The following is a 17,497-nucleotide window of genomic DNA, read 5'->3' as shown; positions in this document are numbered from 1 at the left end:
TGTTAAATCAAGTATAATAAAAAAAAAACGTTTAATATTAATGCAATCTTTTAAACATTATGTGCAGACATAAATATGATTAAATCTCTGTGAATAGGTGAATTCACATTATCAAACAGCATCAATATGCACCACAGCACTTTATGGCTTCAGTATATAAAAATTACTTTCTGTAGAAATGTAAGAGGTAAGAAAGAGGTAAATGCTACCTGGTATTTTCACAGATATTGCTGAATTTAAAGACTCCTGAGATCACCTGCTGGATATGTTATTTTATATTTGGAAATGTGTTTTCACAGAGGACTATCAGCCTATATTTATGATTATTTATGATTATATAAAATACCACTCAAACACATTCTATAAAAATATATATTTTTTTAAATATTCACTACATTAACTGATGAAAGAGATGTTACAGTACTTCTCATTTTTGTATGCAGCAATTTGGTCAAGTAGTTGATAAATGTCCCTGTTAAGTTTTTGATCACCTAATAACAAAGTAAATGTGCAAAAGCAGTTTTAGAAAATCTTAGTAATCTTAGTCTTAGTAAACCAACAACCCACAGAAAACCTAATGAGAGTGTGTGAAAAGAGTATAGTTAATGGTTTCAGATTTTAATGTAAAACGATTTAAAATGTTGCCACACGTCAGACTGCATAATAAAAATAGCTTCATGACAATAGCCTTGGATTTGACCTGATTTATCCTTTTACTGTCCCCCAGGTTTGAAAGGTAGGCATGATGAACTGAGAAGCGGGTTTGGGAATAACGTAGTAAGCAAACAACGGAGAAGGTGCCGGTGCACATACGGGCGTGAAGAACGTGCCTCTCTTTTTCTTATTCTGGAGCCACATTGGCAAAGGCTGATAGAAGTAATGTGGGGCAGGCATCTGTTAATAACAAACATATTATTTATGATATCAATCTGCTATTCAAATAAACAAGCAACAAACACTTGTCTTTTGTTATATTTTAAAAAAAATATCTTGTAGGCATATATGAGCTTCAGAGCAAATTGCATTTTTTCCCCTTGTAATGCAAATATTTCAAGATTGTTAGACTTAAGAGTATTGCCCTGCCAAAGTACTGTTGAAGCAAATTATTTACCTGAACTTGAGGAATCTTTCGTGGCCCTTTTGCATCCCTTGTCTTGAATCTTGTTGTGCGAGCTGTGTTCTTCACTATTTTCTCTACTACTTTCTTTGTTTCTTTCATCTTCATTTCTTCTTCTGTGTCACTTGAGACGGTCGAGCCGCAGTCAGAGGAGGACGCTGAATGGTAATCAGAGGTCTCCAGATTCACAGCATCCACTGTGCTATCCTGATTCAAGTCAATCTCATTTTGCTCATCCTCCTCCTCCCCTTTAATAAACTGAGCCACTGTAAAATATCTACAGTTTTCCCCAGAGCTGCAAAGAAAAATGAAAATAAATGATTTTTTTTTTACTTTTAGTGACTGTTGTTTCCACATTTCAAAGACCTTAAATAAACAATAAAATCATTATAAAAATAAAATAATTTACAAAAATGTCCCTGACTGATCAAAACAGTTTTTTGATTTGTCAAATATTAATTTCTGCACCATCTTACACCAAAAGGACACCACATTTGTGAAAAACAAAGGACTTCATCCAACACAGTGAACTCTCCATGCACCCCCATCAGAAATAGCATAACCCAACGGAGGCTGCAGGGTCCTTTTCTATGAATTTACATCTCCATTTGGAGGAAGTGTACTTTGGTCTGGGTATTTAAGAAAAACTAGCAAAAGGTTCAGGGGGGGATTTTATATTTCTGTAGAACCCCATGGTACTCTATGTTACTTTTGACTCCACCCTTGGGACAATTTGGATGATACCATACAAATTCTTATAAATTCTTACGATACATTTTTTGTATGATCTGTTTTTACTCTAGTGAAAGGGGTTCACAGTTGGGGTTAAGGGTGGGGTCACAGTTTTTTTTTATAATCATATTTTTGGACAATTCACTTTGTATGAATTCATACAAACTTAGCCACCTTGTAAAATAGATACAAATTTACATGAGATCAGGATGGCTGCCCTAAGGCTCAAGCCCATTCTTACACTATTCTATATTTGTATTATTAAATAAATAAATAAATATATTGTAACTACCTACAAGTATTTGGGTGTATATTTGAATAACAAGCTTGACTGGTCTGACAATCCGATACAGATACTTACTACTTTTGTGAAGCATGCTGCTGTGACATGATCATTTCTTTCTGGGATCAATAAAGTTTCAATCAATCAATCACTCAAAATGCTAAATAACTTTAAGGTTATGCAAATGCCTCAAATCATCATAAACATTATGTCCAAGCAAAACCTACACATACATTTTTTTGCTCATTATACTTGTTTCGGACTATCCAATGCAAGCAAGTCTGTTCACGTTTTAACCTCAAAAGCAGAAATGCCACGTTTTTTTAAAAGCCCCTGAGACACCTCCTTATTGCATTAGTAGGTTTTTGTGTAGATCTTTGATAGTTATTAGCAGTTTTGTTAATTTAAAAACATAAAGTAACTTACCGCACGCACACCTCCAGTGGATCAATCCATACTGTAATTTGACGAGGAAAGCCCAACTCAGACGGCTTTAGACCGCAGTCTTTGCATGCTTGCAACACTGATTCATCGCAAGGACCTCCTTCATTAATTCTGATGCATCTGCAGAGTTACAGAAAGGATGTCAAAGGAAGTCTATCAAAAAATTTTAAAATAAAATTAAAGGATTATGCTATTTTTCTAAACCCTTATACACAATTGTCTCCATTTATTTCCATATATGTTGCCATGGAAAGTAGGAACAGCATAACAATATATTATTTATATACCTGTATGCCTGTCCCTTGGTAGGATTGTCTGGGTACCAGTGGTCTGTGAACTTTTCAAGTAGAAGCTCTTGTAGTTTAGCAGCAAACTGTTTGGCTTTGATTTCGTCTACACCTCCACGTTCCACCGCCAAGCATTTGAGAAAGTTCACTCCCGCTTTCACTTCTCTTCTCATCTTTCCCCACTGCAAAGAAAAAGCCCATCGTTGAGGTTTGACAAATCACCTGCGATCATCTCTGCTAATCTTTTATGTAAAGTTGAAAAGTTATAGCTTCTTATTTTGAACATTTTGTTCAGCTTATATTTTCACTTATAAGCTAAAAATGTCCTTTTACCTGTAAAACAAATACATTCTCATGCGCCACAACCTAAAACACCCACGCAGCTTTAGTGGTGACCTTTCAACACCCTTTATTGTGGGGCAGGAGGAACCTTCCTATTTACTGATGGAGGAACTTCCCCGAGCACTGTTTGCACTTTCAGCTGTTTTTTTATCTCTACTGTACAATCTCAAAAAAAGGTACAAAGCTGTCACAGGTATGGAAGCCTACCTTTGATAAGGTCATCATATACAGTATACCATTAAGGTTAAGATATGTATACATTACATTTGGTACCAAGATGTTCCTTTGGTGTACTGTATGTCCTCTTTAGGTACAAAAGGGTACCGCCCCAGTGACAGTGTGTACCACAGGAAAAACATTGTAGGATTGATATTACACAACAGCCGTTATTTGAATTAAAGGCAAATAAGATACAAATAAGAAGAGTTGCCCACATCACAATGACATCTTTATAAATAAAGTTCACTGTTCACCAATGCATGCAAATAAACATGCATCCTTTGAATTGAACCAATGCAAATGTATGTTATTAATGTTATAGGGTTATAAAACTGAGTGAGACCAGCTATATTAAAGTACATTACATTACACCTATGGTGAGTTGTTTACTTACATTAGCAAAAATTAAATGTTCTTGTGTGGGAACATTGAGTGCTTGTGTTGAACAAACCTCATCTCTTTTACTGACTAAATCAATATAAAAGCTTTTTTAACAAATTCAACCGTGTAGAGGATTTAATTAATACATTTTCTACTTTAAATGCCTTGTTGTAAAATCTACTGTTACAGTCAATAAAATATAGTATCTACAGTTACAGTAGGCCTAATATTTATCAAAGTGAAATAAATAATGACTACTAGAAGCTGTCTTGGTTCTGCTAATAGCTGTCTGAGGTTGTAAAATTATGCAACATTGGTGCAACACATTAATACACTTATGGCTTAGTCAGAATGATTATAGTAAAACAACAATAAGTGCAGTTCTTTATTTAACAATTAAAGCATATATGCCAGGAATACAGCTCAGATTTTCAACCTAAATCTCATTCGGTACTCATGACAGCATCTGAAAACTGCAAAGTTAAGCAGAAAACTTGATGCATGTGAATGTTGCATGTTTCAGTTAGTTTGCAGCAAAACAACTGCTCTGCATTTAGGGCATTCTCACTCACATGTGCACACTGGGAGCAAATCAACAGGTGTATATAGCTTTTATCTTGGCTATGTCAAGTCTGTGACCTAATTTATTACACTGTAAAAAATACTTTGCTGCCTTAAAATTTTTTGTTGAATCAACTTGGATTTACAAGTCATTTCAACTTACTATTATTTATCTTGACTAGAGATGAGTTGTTATAACTACAGGTGAGTTGTTATAACTTATAAATTTAAGTTGACTTTTCTCAACTATATTTTATAAGTTGTGACAACTAATTTCTGTTGACATGACTTGTAAATCTGAGTTGAAATAACAAAGAATTTTAAGGCAGCAAAGTTTTTTTTTTACAGTGTAGAAGGCACCACACATCATATTCTTGTATGAGGAATACATATCATTTAAAATAAAGAGTGTATGAAGTACTATAGATTAAAAATGATTTTAAAAGATGAACTGCTGTGGTTTGGGGTTAATAGACTTATCTCTGACCTTATTGATAAAATAATTTTAGAAGATCTCTGTCATTTTGAACAGAAGGCTCACAAAAAGAATATGACAACCACCAATCTTATTTTTTTTTTTTAATGGTTTTGTTTAAGAATCGAAATGTACAACTTGTACAATGTAGTTTGACTTCATGCGGTCGATGACATCAAAGTACCGCGAGAGCGAAGCGACAGCGCGGTTTCAAATTACTCTCGCGGTACTTTGATATCATAGGCTTCCGTTCTGCGCAGCGCCGCAAGTCCAACGCATTTACGATATATAGTCACGTGTTAAGCGCACAACTCTTGCAATAGTTCGGAGTTTTCAAGCAAGCAGTTTGGAAATAAAAGCGGTGATCAAAAAGTTCTCACCAAATTAGGTACGTTGAAATTTCGCCGTTAAATGCTAATTGTTAAGCCGTTTATCAATGTTGTCATGACCAAGGTGTTTTAATTTCCTTAAAAAAACATAACACATCATCGGAAATTCCCAAGACTCCCCAATATCACTCAATATATTCATAGCGCTCGTAGCCGTACTTTTATGTACTTTCAGACAGATATTTTCAACCTAATATGGTATTATAGCTAAATTACTCTTTAACCATATTATTATATTTACGTGGACAATTTAAATGTAGTCATATACAATATTTATTATATGATGATTACCGACAGTTACAAGTTGGCTAACGTTACACTTATTTAGCCCTAAAAAGCATATACATGCTTCTATTTTTTCTAAGATTTTAACATTTCCTGAACTTATAGGGGAAAAGAAAATTCTATGTATGTATAAAAACAGTTCTGAAAGGTTTTCCTTACCAAATCTGTCGTCTCAAATACGATGGATCCAAAATTACTGTTACGTGTTTGTTGTGTCTTTTACTTCCTCAAAACTGTTTTTACAAACAGGCTGATATCCCGAGTAACACGTTGTTCCCTGTTATAATGTACACGCTCAGACTGTAGCACGTTTCCTCAGTCGTGTTGGACTCGGTCGACCCACAAACGCGTCATTTTACCGTCAACGATAAGCGTATGACTCACTTCCTCGTCCATAAAACAGTACAGTAGCGCTTTTCTATCAGAGGCAGCTAGGTCTTTTACTGTTACAATGACGCTGATTTACTCATAACTCCAAATATGGGCAATATAGGAAGTGAAAGCAAAGTCAAATAAAATGTAAGAAGCAATGAGTCAAAATACCAATAATTTACTGATATTTATGAAAAAAAAAATCATTATTGGTTCAGAAACAAAAATAAGGAGACTCCGAAGAGATGTTAGTAAGTAGCCAAACTGATCCATACTACAGTACACTGTGGCTTGAATAGAATTACATTGCATTTCTCCATACGTGCAGCAGATGGCACAGCTGATCTCCTTTCTCTTTCTCAACTCTGATGTTTGCTACTCTCTTTATTTCCCCTGTCTCTGTCTGGGTAAGGATCTGATGTAAGAGTGTGTTCATCTGCCTGAACGTTAAATCAGCCTGCTTGTATTGAACATGTCCTGATAGTATGATTTAACTAAAGAACGAATGATACGATAAATCTAATGTACCTTCCTCTTAATACTGTATCATCACTTCACAGGCAGTCAATCCTTTTCAGATCAGGCCAATGTCACAGTATGATCACAAAGAACGTGCCTTTTGCCAAATCAAAAGTGAGGTGGACATAAATTAAAAGAGACCGATATTCAATAGGTTTATCTACTGACCGTGCAGTTATATGGATGTTTCAAAATCAACCTGCATCTATTCTGAAAAATCAGGAGGATGCATGGAAAAAATGGAAAAACATTCAATTCCTCCCCTGTTTCCACATTACCTTTGTAATTTTAGACTGCCTGTATACATTCTTGGCTCCAGATTCCTTGTCAGTGGTTAATTCCGGTCCTCAGCTGGTAGACTGAAGGGATTTTCCTGGATACGTTTGAACAAGCAATTAATTTGGTCAAAGAGCCATGGGTGATTTGGCACACCACCTAAAATCACTCTTACGGAAATAAATTTTTTAAATAAATGTAACTCTGAAAGTAAACCCCTGCTAGTACTTTTATATTATTCCCCTGCTCTCACACCTGTCCAAGTTCATAGCCTATTGTAGATAGGTGAAAAATAGCTTGAGGGTCACTTATAAGCCACAGGTGTCTCACAGGCATTCAAACTGATCAAGAGGAAGTTATGAATGAAGCTTGTACAGATGCAAAGTATATAACATATTTAAACACCAAACACATTTTATATATATAAAAATTATAGGTTAAATAAGTTTCATATTAGTAGAATCCACTTTGTGTCAATTAAGTCCACATAACCAAACGCCATGTGCCACTTGCTTCGCCTTTAAAAATCTATTGATTTCTTGGGCTTCTAGCAAGCGTAATGCAATCGATAGTGATGCCTCTTCAAGATCAGCGCTAGTATAAGCACATCATCCTCTCATGCACACTTACCTTTTACACACACGCACACTGTCATTGTGCCCCCCCACCCCCGGCAATGATTGTCCTTGGGCAAAAGAACAGTTTGTCTGCATTAGGAGTGAAGTGTTCCTAATGGAATTGTTCTCCCACACTGGTAATGATGTTATGTATGAAGGGCCAGTTTGGTTTTCTAATGAAGGTGAAAGAGATTGCAGCACACTTCTGTTTTGGCCTTTGTTATCTTCCCTGTCTTTTATTCCTCCTCAGCTCTCGCCAATTCTAAATCAGATCAATAGTTGTTTATGTTCGCAGTGTTCACAAAGATTTGTCTTTGGTGTGTGAGGTGACCTTGTAACTTTTGATGAGGGCAGTGGCGAAACTGTGATTTTAATTATTCTCAAAGGTTACTCAATGTCATTAACACAGTATAAATATATTCTGAACACTTTTTAAATTAATGTTTATGTTACTGTGTATTTACCTAAGAATCTACAGAGTATGGTGACTTGTGTCTGAAAAATACACTTGTGTAAAATTGAATTATTTTGTAATGGGTGTAACATTATTTTGGGAGCAAAAGTGATTTAATCTGTTCCTACTATAAACATATTAACAAAACATGTAATTAAACAATGCAAAAAAGCAAAATGTAACATGCAAATCTGTTTTTATATTTTGCATTTACTTCTGACCATACAATTTCTGTAAATACTCTAAATTGCATGCAAGTTAAGTCTCCCTTATCAAAAATCATTCTTTTGTTAAAAGCTCTTTAAGATTAAAGGGGCCACATGTAACATTTATGTTTTCCTTTGTCTTTGGGTGTTAAAAGCTGTTCATGTTCGATCCATAAAGTCGCAAACTCAAAGAGATATATTTTTGTAAAAGTGAAAGCTTATCCAGGCCTTATAAAACGCCTCATTTAAACACGCCCCATATATAAATGTCACTGTGCGGGAGGATTTGCATAACTCTGCCCAAATGTTTTCGCAAAGGGAGGCATCGTAACTTTTATTACCGCTGTAGTATTGCTGCCGTTGCCACACCATGTATGTGAAAAATAATGTATTTTTTTAACCTTGAACCGCACAAACACATTGCATTACACCAAATACACAAAATAATGTTTTTTTAACAAGATTATATGACACCTTTAACAATTCCAAATGACAGCATCATTACCGGTAATAGGAAGTATGCGAAGCTGGAAAAACACCCATGGACTAAAGAAAGAGACGAACCTGAAGTCTAGGCAGTTCAAACTATAGATATGTAGATGTCTCGCCCGCGCTGCTGGCCAATTGAGTGGAACGTCGCATTTGCCGACATCCAGGCAGTTCGCTCACTCATAGCATTGAGTTTTAATGGTGCAGGTACTTTTAAATGACCATAACTTGCTTAATTTTTTTAAGATTTTTAAACGGTTTGGTAAACGTCAAAGATGTACCTATGAAACTGCATACTTATACTAAAAAATTATAATAATTTCATGAAACATGTTAAAGCATTCAGAATTATAGCCACGTTAATAACGTTTGTAAGAAACCAAACTATTGGTAAAAAATTGGTAAAAAATTGAGCAAGTTATGGTCATTTAAAAGTACCTGCACCATTAAAACTCAATGCTACAGTTGAGTGAGCTGCCTGTGGTAAGATGACCGCCAGGTGATGACGTTAGAGACTCCGATGTGACACATCTAGCCTTTATTATACATATCTATGGTTCCAACAGTGACATGGGCACTTGGGACTCACACAGCAAAACCCACACTGTAAAAATGTCTTACATTTTTTTTGTTGAACTCAGATTTACAAGTCATGTCAACTTCCTCTTATTTATCTTGACTAGAGATGAGTTGCTACAACTTATAAAATATAGTTAAAAAAAGTAAACTTCATTTTATACTCATCTCTCTATTCGAAATGAAAAACAGCAGAACAGCACAATTATAGAAACAGTTAAGGGAGGGGGCCAAGATCAGATGACCCATAAAATGAGAAGAGTCATTTATTCACCTGTGTTTTTCTTTTGTGAGGAAGACTGCATGAAGACTCAGTCCTGGGTCACTTGTATAGAAAAGATCAAATATTACCATGGCAAGAAATTTTAATTGCTTTGCAAGATTTAATTGTTTTGCGTGTGTTTAATTGTATATTTCTTCAGTTGTGTGTAGGATGACTAGAGTTTAAATCTTGTAGGCTTGAAAGCTAGTAGTGTCAACATGTATTTTAGTTAAATAAAAATAGCTTTTGATAACAACTCCAGAAATAACAATTGAATTTAGGACATATAATACATATTTTACAGACACATTTTATTTAAATGTTATTTAACGTTATTATACATTTTTTCAATTCATTTTCCAAAGTTGACTAGTACACATGTTCTTGTTGCATTCACGCACCATTGGACCAGCGGATTTCGCCATTGTGTTCAAGTTTCGGAAAGTTTCGCATCTTCTGTTGCAAAAAAATTATCTTGGCAACTTTATACTTTATATCGTAAATTAGTTTAAAACAAACAATTTTTTTTGTTCTGGGGTCAAAAGTTACGTGAGAGACGGCGATGACATTCGCCAGCCTTATGATTGGCTGATTGTCCTGTCAGACGATAATTCCCGCCTCTTCCTGGTTCCGTATGAGGTAAATTAACTACCGGTAATTACAGAAAGTTTTATTGTACAATAAGCAGTTGACAAAAGCGTGTCTAAAAATCTCTAAATAAACGTGAAATAATTTTAATGATCTGATTATAAGCGACTTAAGTTACTTTTACAACCTAACGTTACAGTGTATAGGCTTGCAACATCATCTCACGTGTACTGTTTACGTATTGTACAAACGTTTCTTATCAACTGTGGCAAGTAAACGTGAAAATACGGTAAGTTTAACTTGCTTAGTTGTAGTAAGCAGTGTTTAACGCAATATGGAAATAGATAGTGACTTTTATGTCACACCATCACATCACTTTGTGTTAATATTGTAAATATCTTTTTGAAATAACAGTTACATGATTGATCGATTAATATTTTTTGCATAACCCAATATGTAACATTTGACTGTTGTTCATAGCAACATGCCCATGCTGTGGGCAATTTTTAGCTCAGTGTTGTGGTAAAATGAGTCTGGCTAGGGGGCAATATTGTTATGATGGTGCGATGTTCGTCTTGTTGCTATGCCACTTGTTTTCTCGGTTATAAAAGTGTATTTTTTCTGAGCTGAAGCTTTGGTCTATTCTCATATGAAATTTTTTACATTTATGATTAATATGAGTTTAAATTAGTGTCGTAATTGGTAGTTAGTCATGTGCAAAATCGATCCCTTCAGGACTGTAATGACCATCGGATTGTATTATTCTTAACTAATCAATTTGGTCAGGAAATGTATGTTACACCAAAAAAATATATTATTGTAAAATATCAGAAACTAGATCTCAGAAACCAGTCCTGCATTTCTCTGCTATGCATATCAATGTTCTCTTTCCCTTTCTGTCCCCCAGACTCAGTTCATTCTCCTGCAGGAGGCTCCCGGGCAGAGAGAGGCCAGGATGGGGTTGCAGACCAATAAGAGCGTTTCAAGTTCAAGTGCAAATTTATAACATCAGCTATCCTGAACAAGAAGAAAGCACTGAAAGACCAAGTAAAAGCTAAGATAAACTAAATTAAACTAAGAAAAATAATCGGTTTTCTACTGTAATCTTAACAGCACAATGATTTAAAAAAAGATTAATAAGAAAAAAAGGGGGAAAATGCACCCCTCTGTATTCTCTTCATAGCTTAACTCCTCCTCATTCCCTCCCACCAAGATATTCTGTCTGAAGCCACTCCCCTTTTCTCTCCCTCAATCTCTCTATCAGTCTACCTCGATCTGTCCTCTCTTCCAATCCTGCACTCTCTCCCGCACATCCACATACTATTAACCACCACTTCATTCTTTACCGTTGTCTCTCATTCAGTCATATATTTGTGCATTCAAGTTGCATCCTCAACTATTTCTCTTGCTCTTTGGAGAAACCGGCTCAATGCTGCTCCCTCTTTCTCGCTCTCAGCTGTTTTTTAACACACTGGGATAGCCTGTTTCTCATTGAGAGGCCCTTTTTTTCACTTGTAAGACACAAGTCGCTCCCTTTTTGCAGGTTTTTCTCCCCCTCCCCTTCTCTACACTTATCCATGAAGAAAGGAAGGAAGCGGAAGAGAGGTGTCTGTAAGGAGGAATGAGAGAGAGAGAAAGAGAGAGAGTGAAGGAAGGAGGGGGGAGAAGAGAGCAGGACTGAGGAGAGTGGACTGGCATAAATGTGAAATACGAGAGCGAGAAAAGTAGGAGAGGAAACCGTAAGAGGAAAAACGAGGGATGGCTGAGATGGAAGTAGGCAAAATCCGGGGAAAGGTAACCACCGTTTCATTGCACCACTTGCTGGGATTAAGCCCTTTACTTTGTCTTATGTTTTTGCTATTTATTGTCTTCTTTTACTCAATTTCTTTCTTTTCATTCTCGTTGGTCTCATTTTTCTCTTTGTTTCATCTTTTTTGTGCCAATATGTTTTAATATTAGTTCTTGGTATTTTGTTAGAACCTGTAACTGTTTCTTTCTTCTTTCTGTGAAAAAGTGGCCATCCATTTGTGGACTTTTAAGTACTTTTCGTCCATCACATTCCTTTTGCAATCGTTTTGTTTAACAATGTTAAAAGAGCCCTCTGATTTTTGTGCTTTACACATTGTTGGTGTATTTCTGGTCTACGCCTTATCATTACACTGTGAATTCATATTTGTGACTCAAAGTGGCAAAATGGGGCCCGGTTAGAGGATGATTCCTGGGGAATGAAAGGTTTAGTGCATAACGTTTACATCAGTTTAATTTTTACTGCATTGAGACACCTGTCGATTCATTCATGCTTCCTAAATTTAAGCTAATTCATTCCCGGATTTTTTTTAGTTTGTGCCACCTGATTTATTTTAAAATATAGTGTAGTTTCTTAATTGGGGTGTCCCCTCTTCTCGTCCAGTTCCACGCTCCTCCCATCACCCGTACTGCATGTCTTTCTCTGTCGGCACCTTTGAAAAAAGGTTTTTGTTTAAACACTTAGTACGAAGAAATACATATATTATAAATGAACACTTTCTCACCACCATAAAGCCCTTTCTGTGTATATTTTTACAAGCTTTAAAACTGTTTAATTGATATTATCCACTACTGCACCTAACCTTAGGGTTCTTTCTAACCCACCATCGTCTAAAAGAGTAGGCAGTATAACTGTCAAATAGTCCATTAAATCATCTTTGCTTTTAATGTAAATGCTAGGGGTTCTTTAATAAGACAAATTATATGTATATATATATATATATATATATATATATATATATATGTAATTTTGAAAGACCGTTTGCTGTTATGTTCCTTAAAAACTTTTCATAACAATTTGTCCGTTTACTGCCTCAAAAAAGTGACAGATATCTAAAAGTTTAAACTTAAAGGTTTGCTGAGTTGAAGATTATCTATCTACTTGCATTTGCATCCGTTCCTCAGTCTGTGCCATAAAGTGTCCCTACGGAATGGGACGTAACCCAATATGGGTTTTGTACAGTATAGGGTGGCTAGCAGCAGGAAAAGGGGGAAGAGGGTCTTGGGGTTGAGGATGTCTGTCTGTTATGGGGTCAACCATAGCAAGGATATTTTACTATTCTTGATTCACTCATGTTTTTGTGGTCTGTGTTAAGCAAATCCCAGAGGAATAAATGCTCCAGTTGCATTAGTGTTTGTCTGTCTTCTGATGGGGTGCTGTTTTAAAGGTTGTCAATTCTGCTCTTAATATAGCAAACATCTATTGTGTGGAAGCAGCAGCTCAGTGAAGTACCAAATGATGTAATCTTTTATATTATGATTAAAGGGATAGTTCACCCAAAAAATTAAATTCTGTCATAATTTTCTCATCCTCGTGTTGTTTTAAACCTGTATGAATTTCTTTTTTCTGAAACACACAAAAGAAGATATTTTGATAAATGATGGTAAGCACACAGCATATTGTAACCATTGACTTCCATAGTAGGGAAAACAAATACGGTGGAATTCAATGGGTACCATCAACTGTCCATCATTTATTAAAATGTCGTCTTTTGTGTTCAACAGAAAAAAGAAATTCATACAGGTTTAGAACAACATGAAGATCAGAAAATTATGATGGAATTTTCATTTTTGGGTGAACTATCACTTCAAGTCAGTTTTAAAGTGTTGACGTTTCTGTCTGGCCGTAACACTAAATGCCTTTTTTTAAGTATTTTACAGCATTTTGTTTCACATATTTTATAGTCAGTGTATATTATACAGTATAAATACCTTTTTTTAGGGGATCTGAAATAAAATCCTGTTTTGAAAAGAAAGTACATTTATATAACCGCAGCACAGCAGTTTTAGGTGCCACAACTTAACCATTTTGAGCGACTTAACCACATGAATTGTCTCAGCAGTATAAAAAAATGTAACCGTATAGGTCATTTCACCCTATATGCTCAAGTGTCTTAGATTGCTAAAGTCCTCATTGAAGGGTCTTCATAATGAATCAGTAGTTTTGACATTATCGCTGCCCTGTCTCTTACAATTTCTCAAAAAGCCATTGAAAAAGTGAAAAGAAAATAAGCTGGATACATTTAAGGGGGTAACAGTGAGACAATGTATTGTACAGTGCTTAAAAAAACCTTGGGTTAGATTCCCTGTGATCCAGAAGTCGCAATCTACTTTTGCGTATTTCCAAGTGAAACAGAATATCACAAAAGGAGAATAGTAGGTGTGGCACGTGTACTCCACTGTAAATTAATTGGATATAGAAAAGCAAGCTTTTCATTCAGAAATTGAATCAGAAACAGTTGGTGGGGTGGGGTTAACGGATGCCCGCGCCCAAGCCGCCTAGCTGATGAAATCAGAGAATGATCGCCACAAGAGGGCAGATGTACATTTACAGATTTGGATTAAAGTTTATAAGGGCACATGATTTAAAAATAATCACTTAAACAGATTAATTTTTTTATAATAAACACTGTCATATTCCATTAAAAAATAGGAATTGTCGGTTTTGATTTCACAGGGACTATAATACTACTCAGTATCAGTGGCGGCCGGTGACTTCTTTTTTTTGAGGGCGCTCAATGCGAAGTTCGTCACAACATGTATGTAGCCTGTCATGTGTGTTCTGTACATCGAGAGATCCTGTGTGCATCACGTGTCTTGTCAAAATAAGTGCCTGCTGCAGATGAGTATAAAGCATGGGTCTTCAACAGGGGGTCCGGGGCCCCTTGGGGGTCCGTGGTGGTATTACTGGGGGTCCCCCAAATATTATTTGAATTCAATAAAAAAATGAAATTAGACATTAATGAAAAATGCATTAATAAACTAATAACACAAATTATAAAAAAAACTTGATTGAAATGAATGTTCCCATATATAATATAATACTTATATATAATATAAAATAAAGGTTCCCTAATATGTAGTTATTTAAAATGTAATTTTAAATGCAAATTTAAAAGTATGTTAACAGTATGTGTCTGTGTATACAAGAAAAATTATTTTATATATTTGTAATGTAACCATAAAAAAATATATAAATCCAGTTTTTATATGATACATGTATTGGGGGCCATGGTCTTCCTCTTTATCCAATAAGGGGTCTTTGGACTGAAAAAGGTTGAAGACCTCTGGTCTAAGGGTTTATGATAAAAGAGACACTCGCGTTTGCCAGATACTCGCATAATCTCATGCATAATCAAAGTTTACTGTTAAGGGATTGTCTTACATGTATTTTGTGAACGTGAGCGTCGAAACAGGAACCAAACACACGAGACACTCCAAACACTTATTTTGAATTAGCGCCCCTCGGATGAGCAACCACGAGCCGCCACTGCTCACTATATGGTCAAAGGTGAATGGTCAAAATACATGTTAAATAAATCAGATTTGAGCCATAAAAGGTGTGTTACCTTAAAATTTGATTTACTTGGTTTCACAAAGAAAATGCCTGTTCTGTGTCATTGATAAGTTGACATGTCCTTTAGCCATTCATTTTGGATTTTTTACTAACCACATAACTCCCATAATTATTTTGTTAATTACATTATTTAGTTTTGTATGTTTAATTAATTATGTGGTTGCAGCAATGTATAAAACATTTCAAAACATTAATCTAAAATCTATTAATCTGCAATAACGATCACAATTACAATATCAAGGTAAATAATCGGCAATTACGATTTTTGTCATAAACGCCCCCAGCCTTAATTGAATCACATCTAAATAGCCTTCCATCAAATCTTAGTCCACTTCACAATTTTAATGGGCTAAATTAGTATTGTTGGTAACAGATGAATGCAATAAATTTAGTTGTGCAAAAATATAGAGAACAACAGATTTCTTTCTCTCAATCGAGATCTTTGTATTCTTGCATGAATAGAATTTTTTTAACATATATTTGCTCTCACTAGCTTAATTATTACATTCTTGAGATGCTAAAGCTTAATTCTGGATAATGTATCACTTCTGTTTTGTCAATTATAATCATGCGCATAAGAATTTAAATATTATTAGTGCTTTTACTGGAAGGTAGAGCTGTAGTAGTGATATTTTTAAGCAAATACTTTACAGTGAGACATGCTGACAGTATGGAGATAATTAACAGTTGCCGGACTGCTGTAGAACTGTGTGTTTACCTGGAGTGCTGACTTAAAGCCCAGACCAAATTTGTGAATGCGTTTTGTACATTTTCTGCACTGATTCTTGTTGCCAATCTAGGAAATATTGTGAATAGGATTGCCACACAGTAAAATAAGTTTAATGGAGCTGGTTGTAAAATACTCATAATGAGGAAAAGAACGCTAAATAATATGCGTCATACAAACTATAATATCAAATAAATGCAACACAAAGGAGGCAGGACGTTTGTAGAATGTGTGCTCCAATGTGAAAATCTGGATAAGAAAAGGTCATAATGTCATTATATTTCAGTGTGTTATACACTATTCTGGTTAATGGAGACATAAAAGTACTAATATATGTGACCTTGTGAGAATAATGAATACGATTAGCTACTGTATATTGTGCCATGATCTGTCCGTAACTGTGCCTACGATTGCACAGGTTTGAATGTGCTTTTCCAGCGTCGGTCAGGACAGTGTACCTGTGTAAGGAGCGGTTTACAGGTTTGTGTGTGTACAGTGCTTGTGATCATATGGTTGTGCATACAGTGGTCATGTGGGGGTTAATATCTGCAGTCCAGAGGAATGTGTTTTGGGTCAGCAATGAGAATTCCTCAGTTCTGCATTAGTAGGTCACAGCTTTGCTGCTTGCCTCAGCAAACTCCCTCGCTGGCAGTATCCTCTCTAATTTTTGCTCCTTCTCTGCTCTGCCACGTTTTATTTTCAACCTTAACTTGTCTAATATGAAATTGTTTGATGTTTGTTCAATCCTTCTTTGTACCCCTCTCTTCTGTAAACGCATCTAAAACGTGAGTAAATGATAAAACGTGGGTGAATAGAAGAAAAGGTTGTATATGTGTGTGTTATGTAAATGTAGCCCTGTGCACTGTTCACCCCTGCTGTCTACTGTGTATGATTTATATTGCTTTGGAGCTATAAGTTGAGGATCTTTATTATCACTGTCTATACATCGATTAAAAAACTGCATTCTTCTAGCTCAACTGCTAAGCCATAGTGCCTGGACCTGTTATGGCTACTATTTTTAAGGAACAGACGCTATCCAAATGAATGAAGGTATAGATTGTTTTATTGGTGAATACTATGTCTGAATGATGGTGATTTTGGGTGTAATGAGTGTATATAACCAGTGGTAAAATAGTCTTGCTCCAAATTACACATTTTGTTTAAACATAGTAAGCTGAGAGATGGTGAAAGTATGTTAACATCTACACACTTATAGGGAAATAATACTTTAGTGGCTTTAGTGACATATGCCATGCACAACATGTGCACCCGCTGACCCACACGCAGGTAGCACAGATTCCCAGCAAGCAGAAATGCAAACTGGGGTATTATGTATACATTTGCCACCCAAAGCAAGGCGATATTCGGTTTTAACCTTGGAAATTCAATTCAACATATGGCCTCCAGCTTCAGGGTGGACCCTGTTTTCAATTATACCTTTGTTCCAGTGTCTTCCCTTTTTTGTGTGTGTTGTATCCCTGTCTTTCTCGTGAAGATACCTTTCATTTTCTAG

At 35.6% G+C, this 17,497-nt stretch overlaps 2 protein-coding genes across 5 annotated transcripts in view; one reads left to right on the top strand and one right to left on the bottom strand.

The window, feature by feature from the left end:
• Positions 1-333: 333 nt before the first annotated feature.
• On the bottom strand, positions 334-5,860 carry LOC135743315 (maternal B9.15 protein). Its single transcript, XM_065260967.2, has 5 exons — positions 5,675-5,860; positions 2,864-3,045; positions 2,559-2,696; positions 1,112-1,412; positions 334-894 (listed from the first exon to the last, which is right to left on the bottom strand). Exons 2-5 carry the CDS (start codon positions 3,034-3,036, stop codon positions 706-708), a joined length of 801 nt encoding a protein of 266 aa, XP_065117039.1. The 5' UTR covers positions 3,037-3,045; positions 5,675-5,860; the 3' UTR covers positions 334-705.
• A 5,374-nt stretch (positions 5,861-11,234) lies between these two features.
• Positions 11,235-17,497, top strand: part of spaca6 (sperm acrosome associated 6) — a 33,478-nt gene continuing 27,215 nt past the window's right edge. For 2 of the 4 annotated variants that reach the window (XM_065260957.2, XM_065260955.2), the window contains exon 1: positions 11,235-11,668. The gene's annotated coding sequence lies outside the window, so the exon portion shown is untranslated. The remainder of the gene's footprint in view (positions 11,669-17,497) is intronic. The other 2 variants (XM_065260965.2, XM_065260961.2) reach the window with 2 other exon arrangements.

Source organism: Paramisgurnus dabryanus, chromosome 13 (assembly GCF_030506205.2).
Source record: "Paramisgurnus dabryanus chromosome 13, PD_genome_1.1, whole genome shotgun sequence".
Taxonomy (NCBI): Eukaryota; Metazoa; Chordata; class Actinopteri; order Cypriniformes; family Cobitidae; genus Paramisgurnus; species Paramisgurnus dabryanus.
Note: the sequence above shows the minus strand (reverse complement) of the source record. Positions and strands in the feature narration are given on the sequence as shown.

Excerpts from the sequence above, each read along its gene's own strand:
- LOC135743315 (XM_065260967.2), bottom strand. The coding sequence starts at position 3,036 with ATGAGAAGAGAAGTGAAAGCGGGAGTGAACTTTCTCAAATGCTTGGCG. Across the intron at positions 2,697-2,863 it reads ACCAAGGGACAGGCATACAG|ATGCATCAGAATTAATGAAG; the intron begins GTATATAAATAA and ends GTAACTCTGCAG. Across the intron at positions 895-1,111 it reads GAAAGATTCCTCAAGTTCAG|ATGCCTGCCCCACATTACTT; the intron begins GTAAATAATTTG and ends TGTTATTAACAG.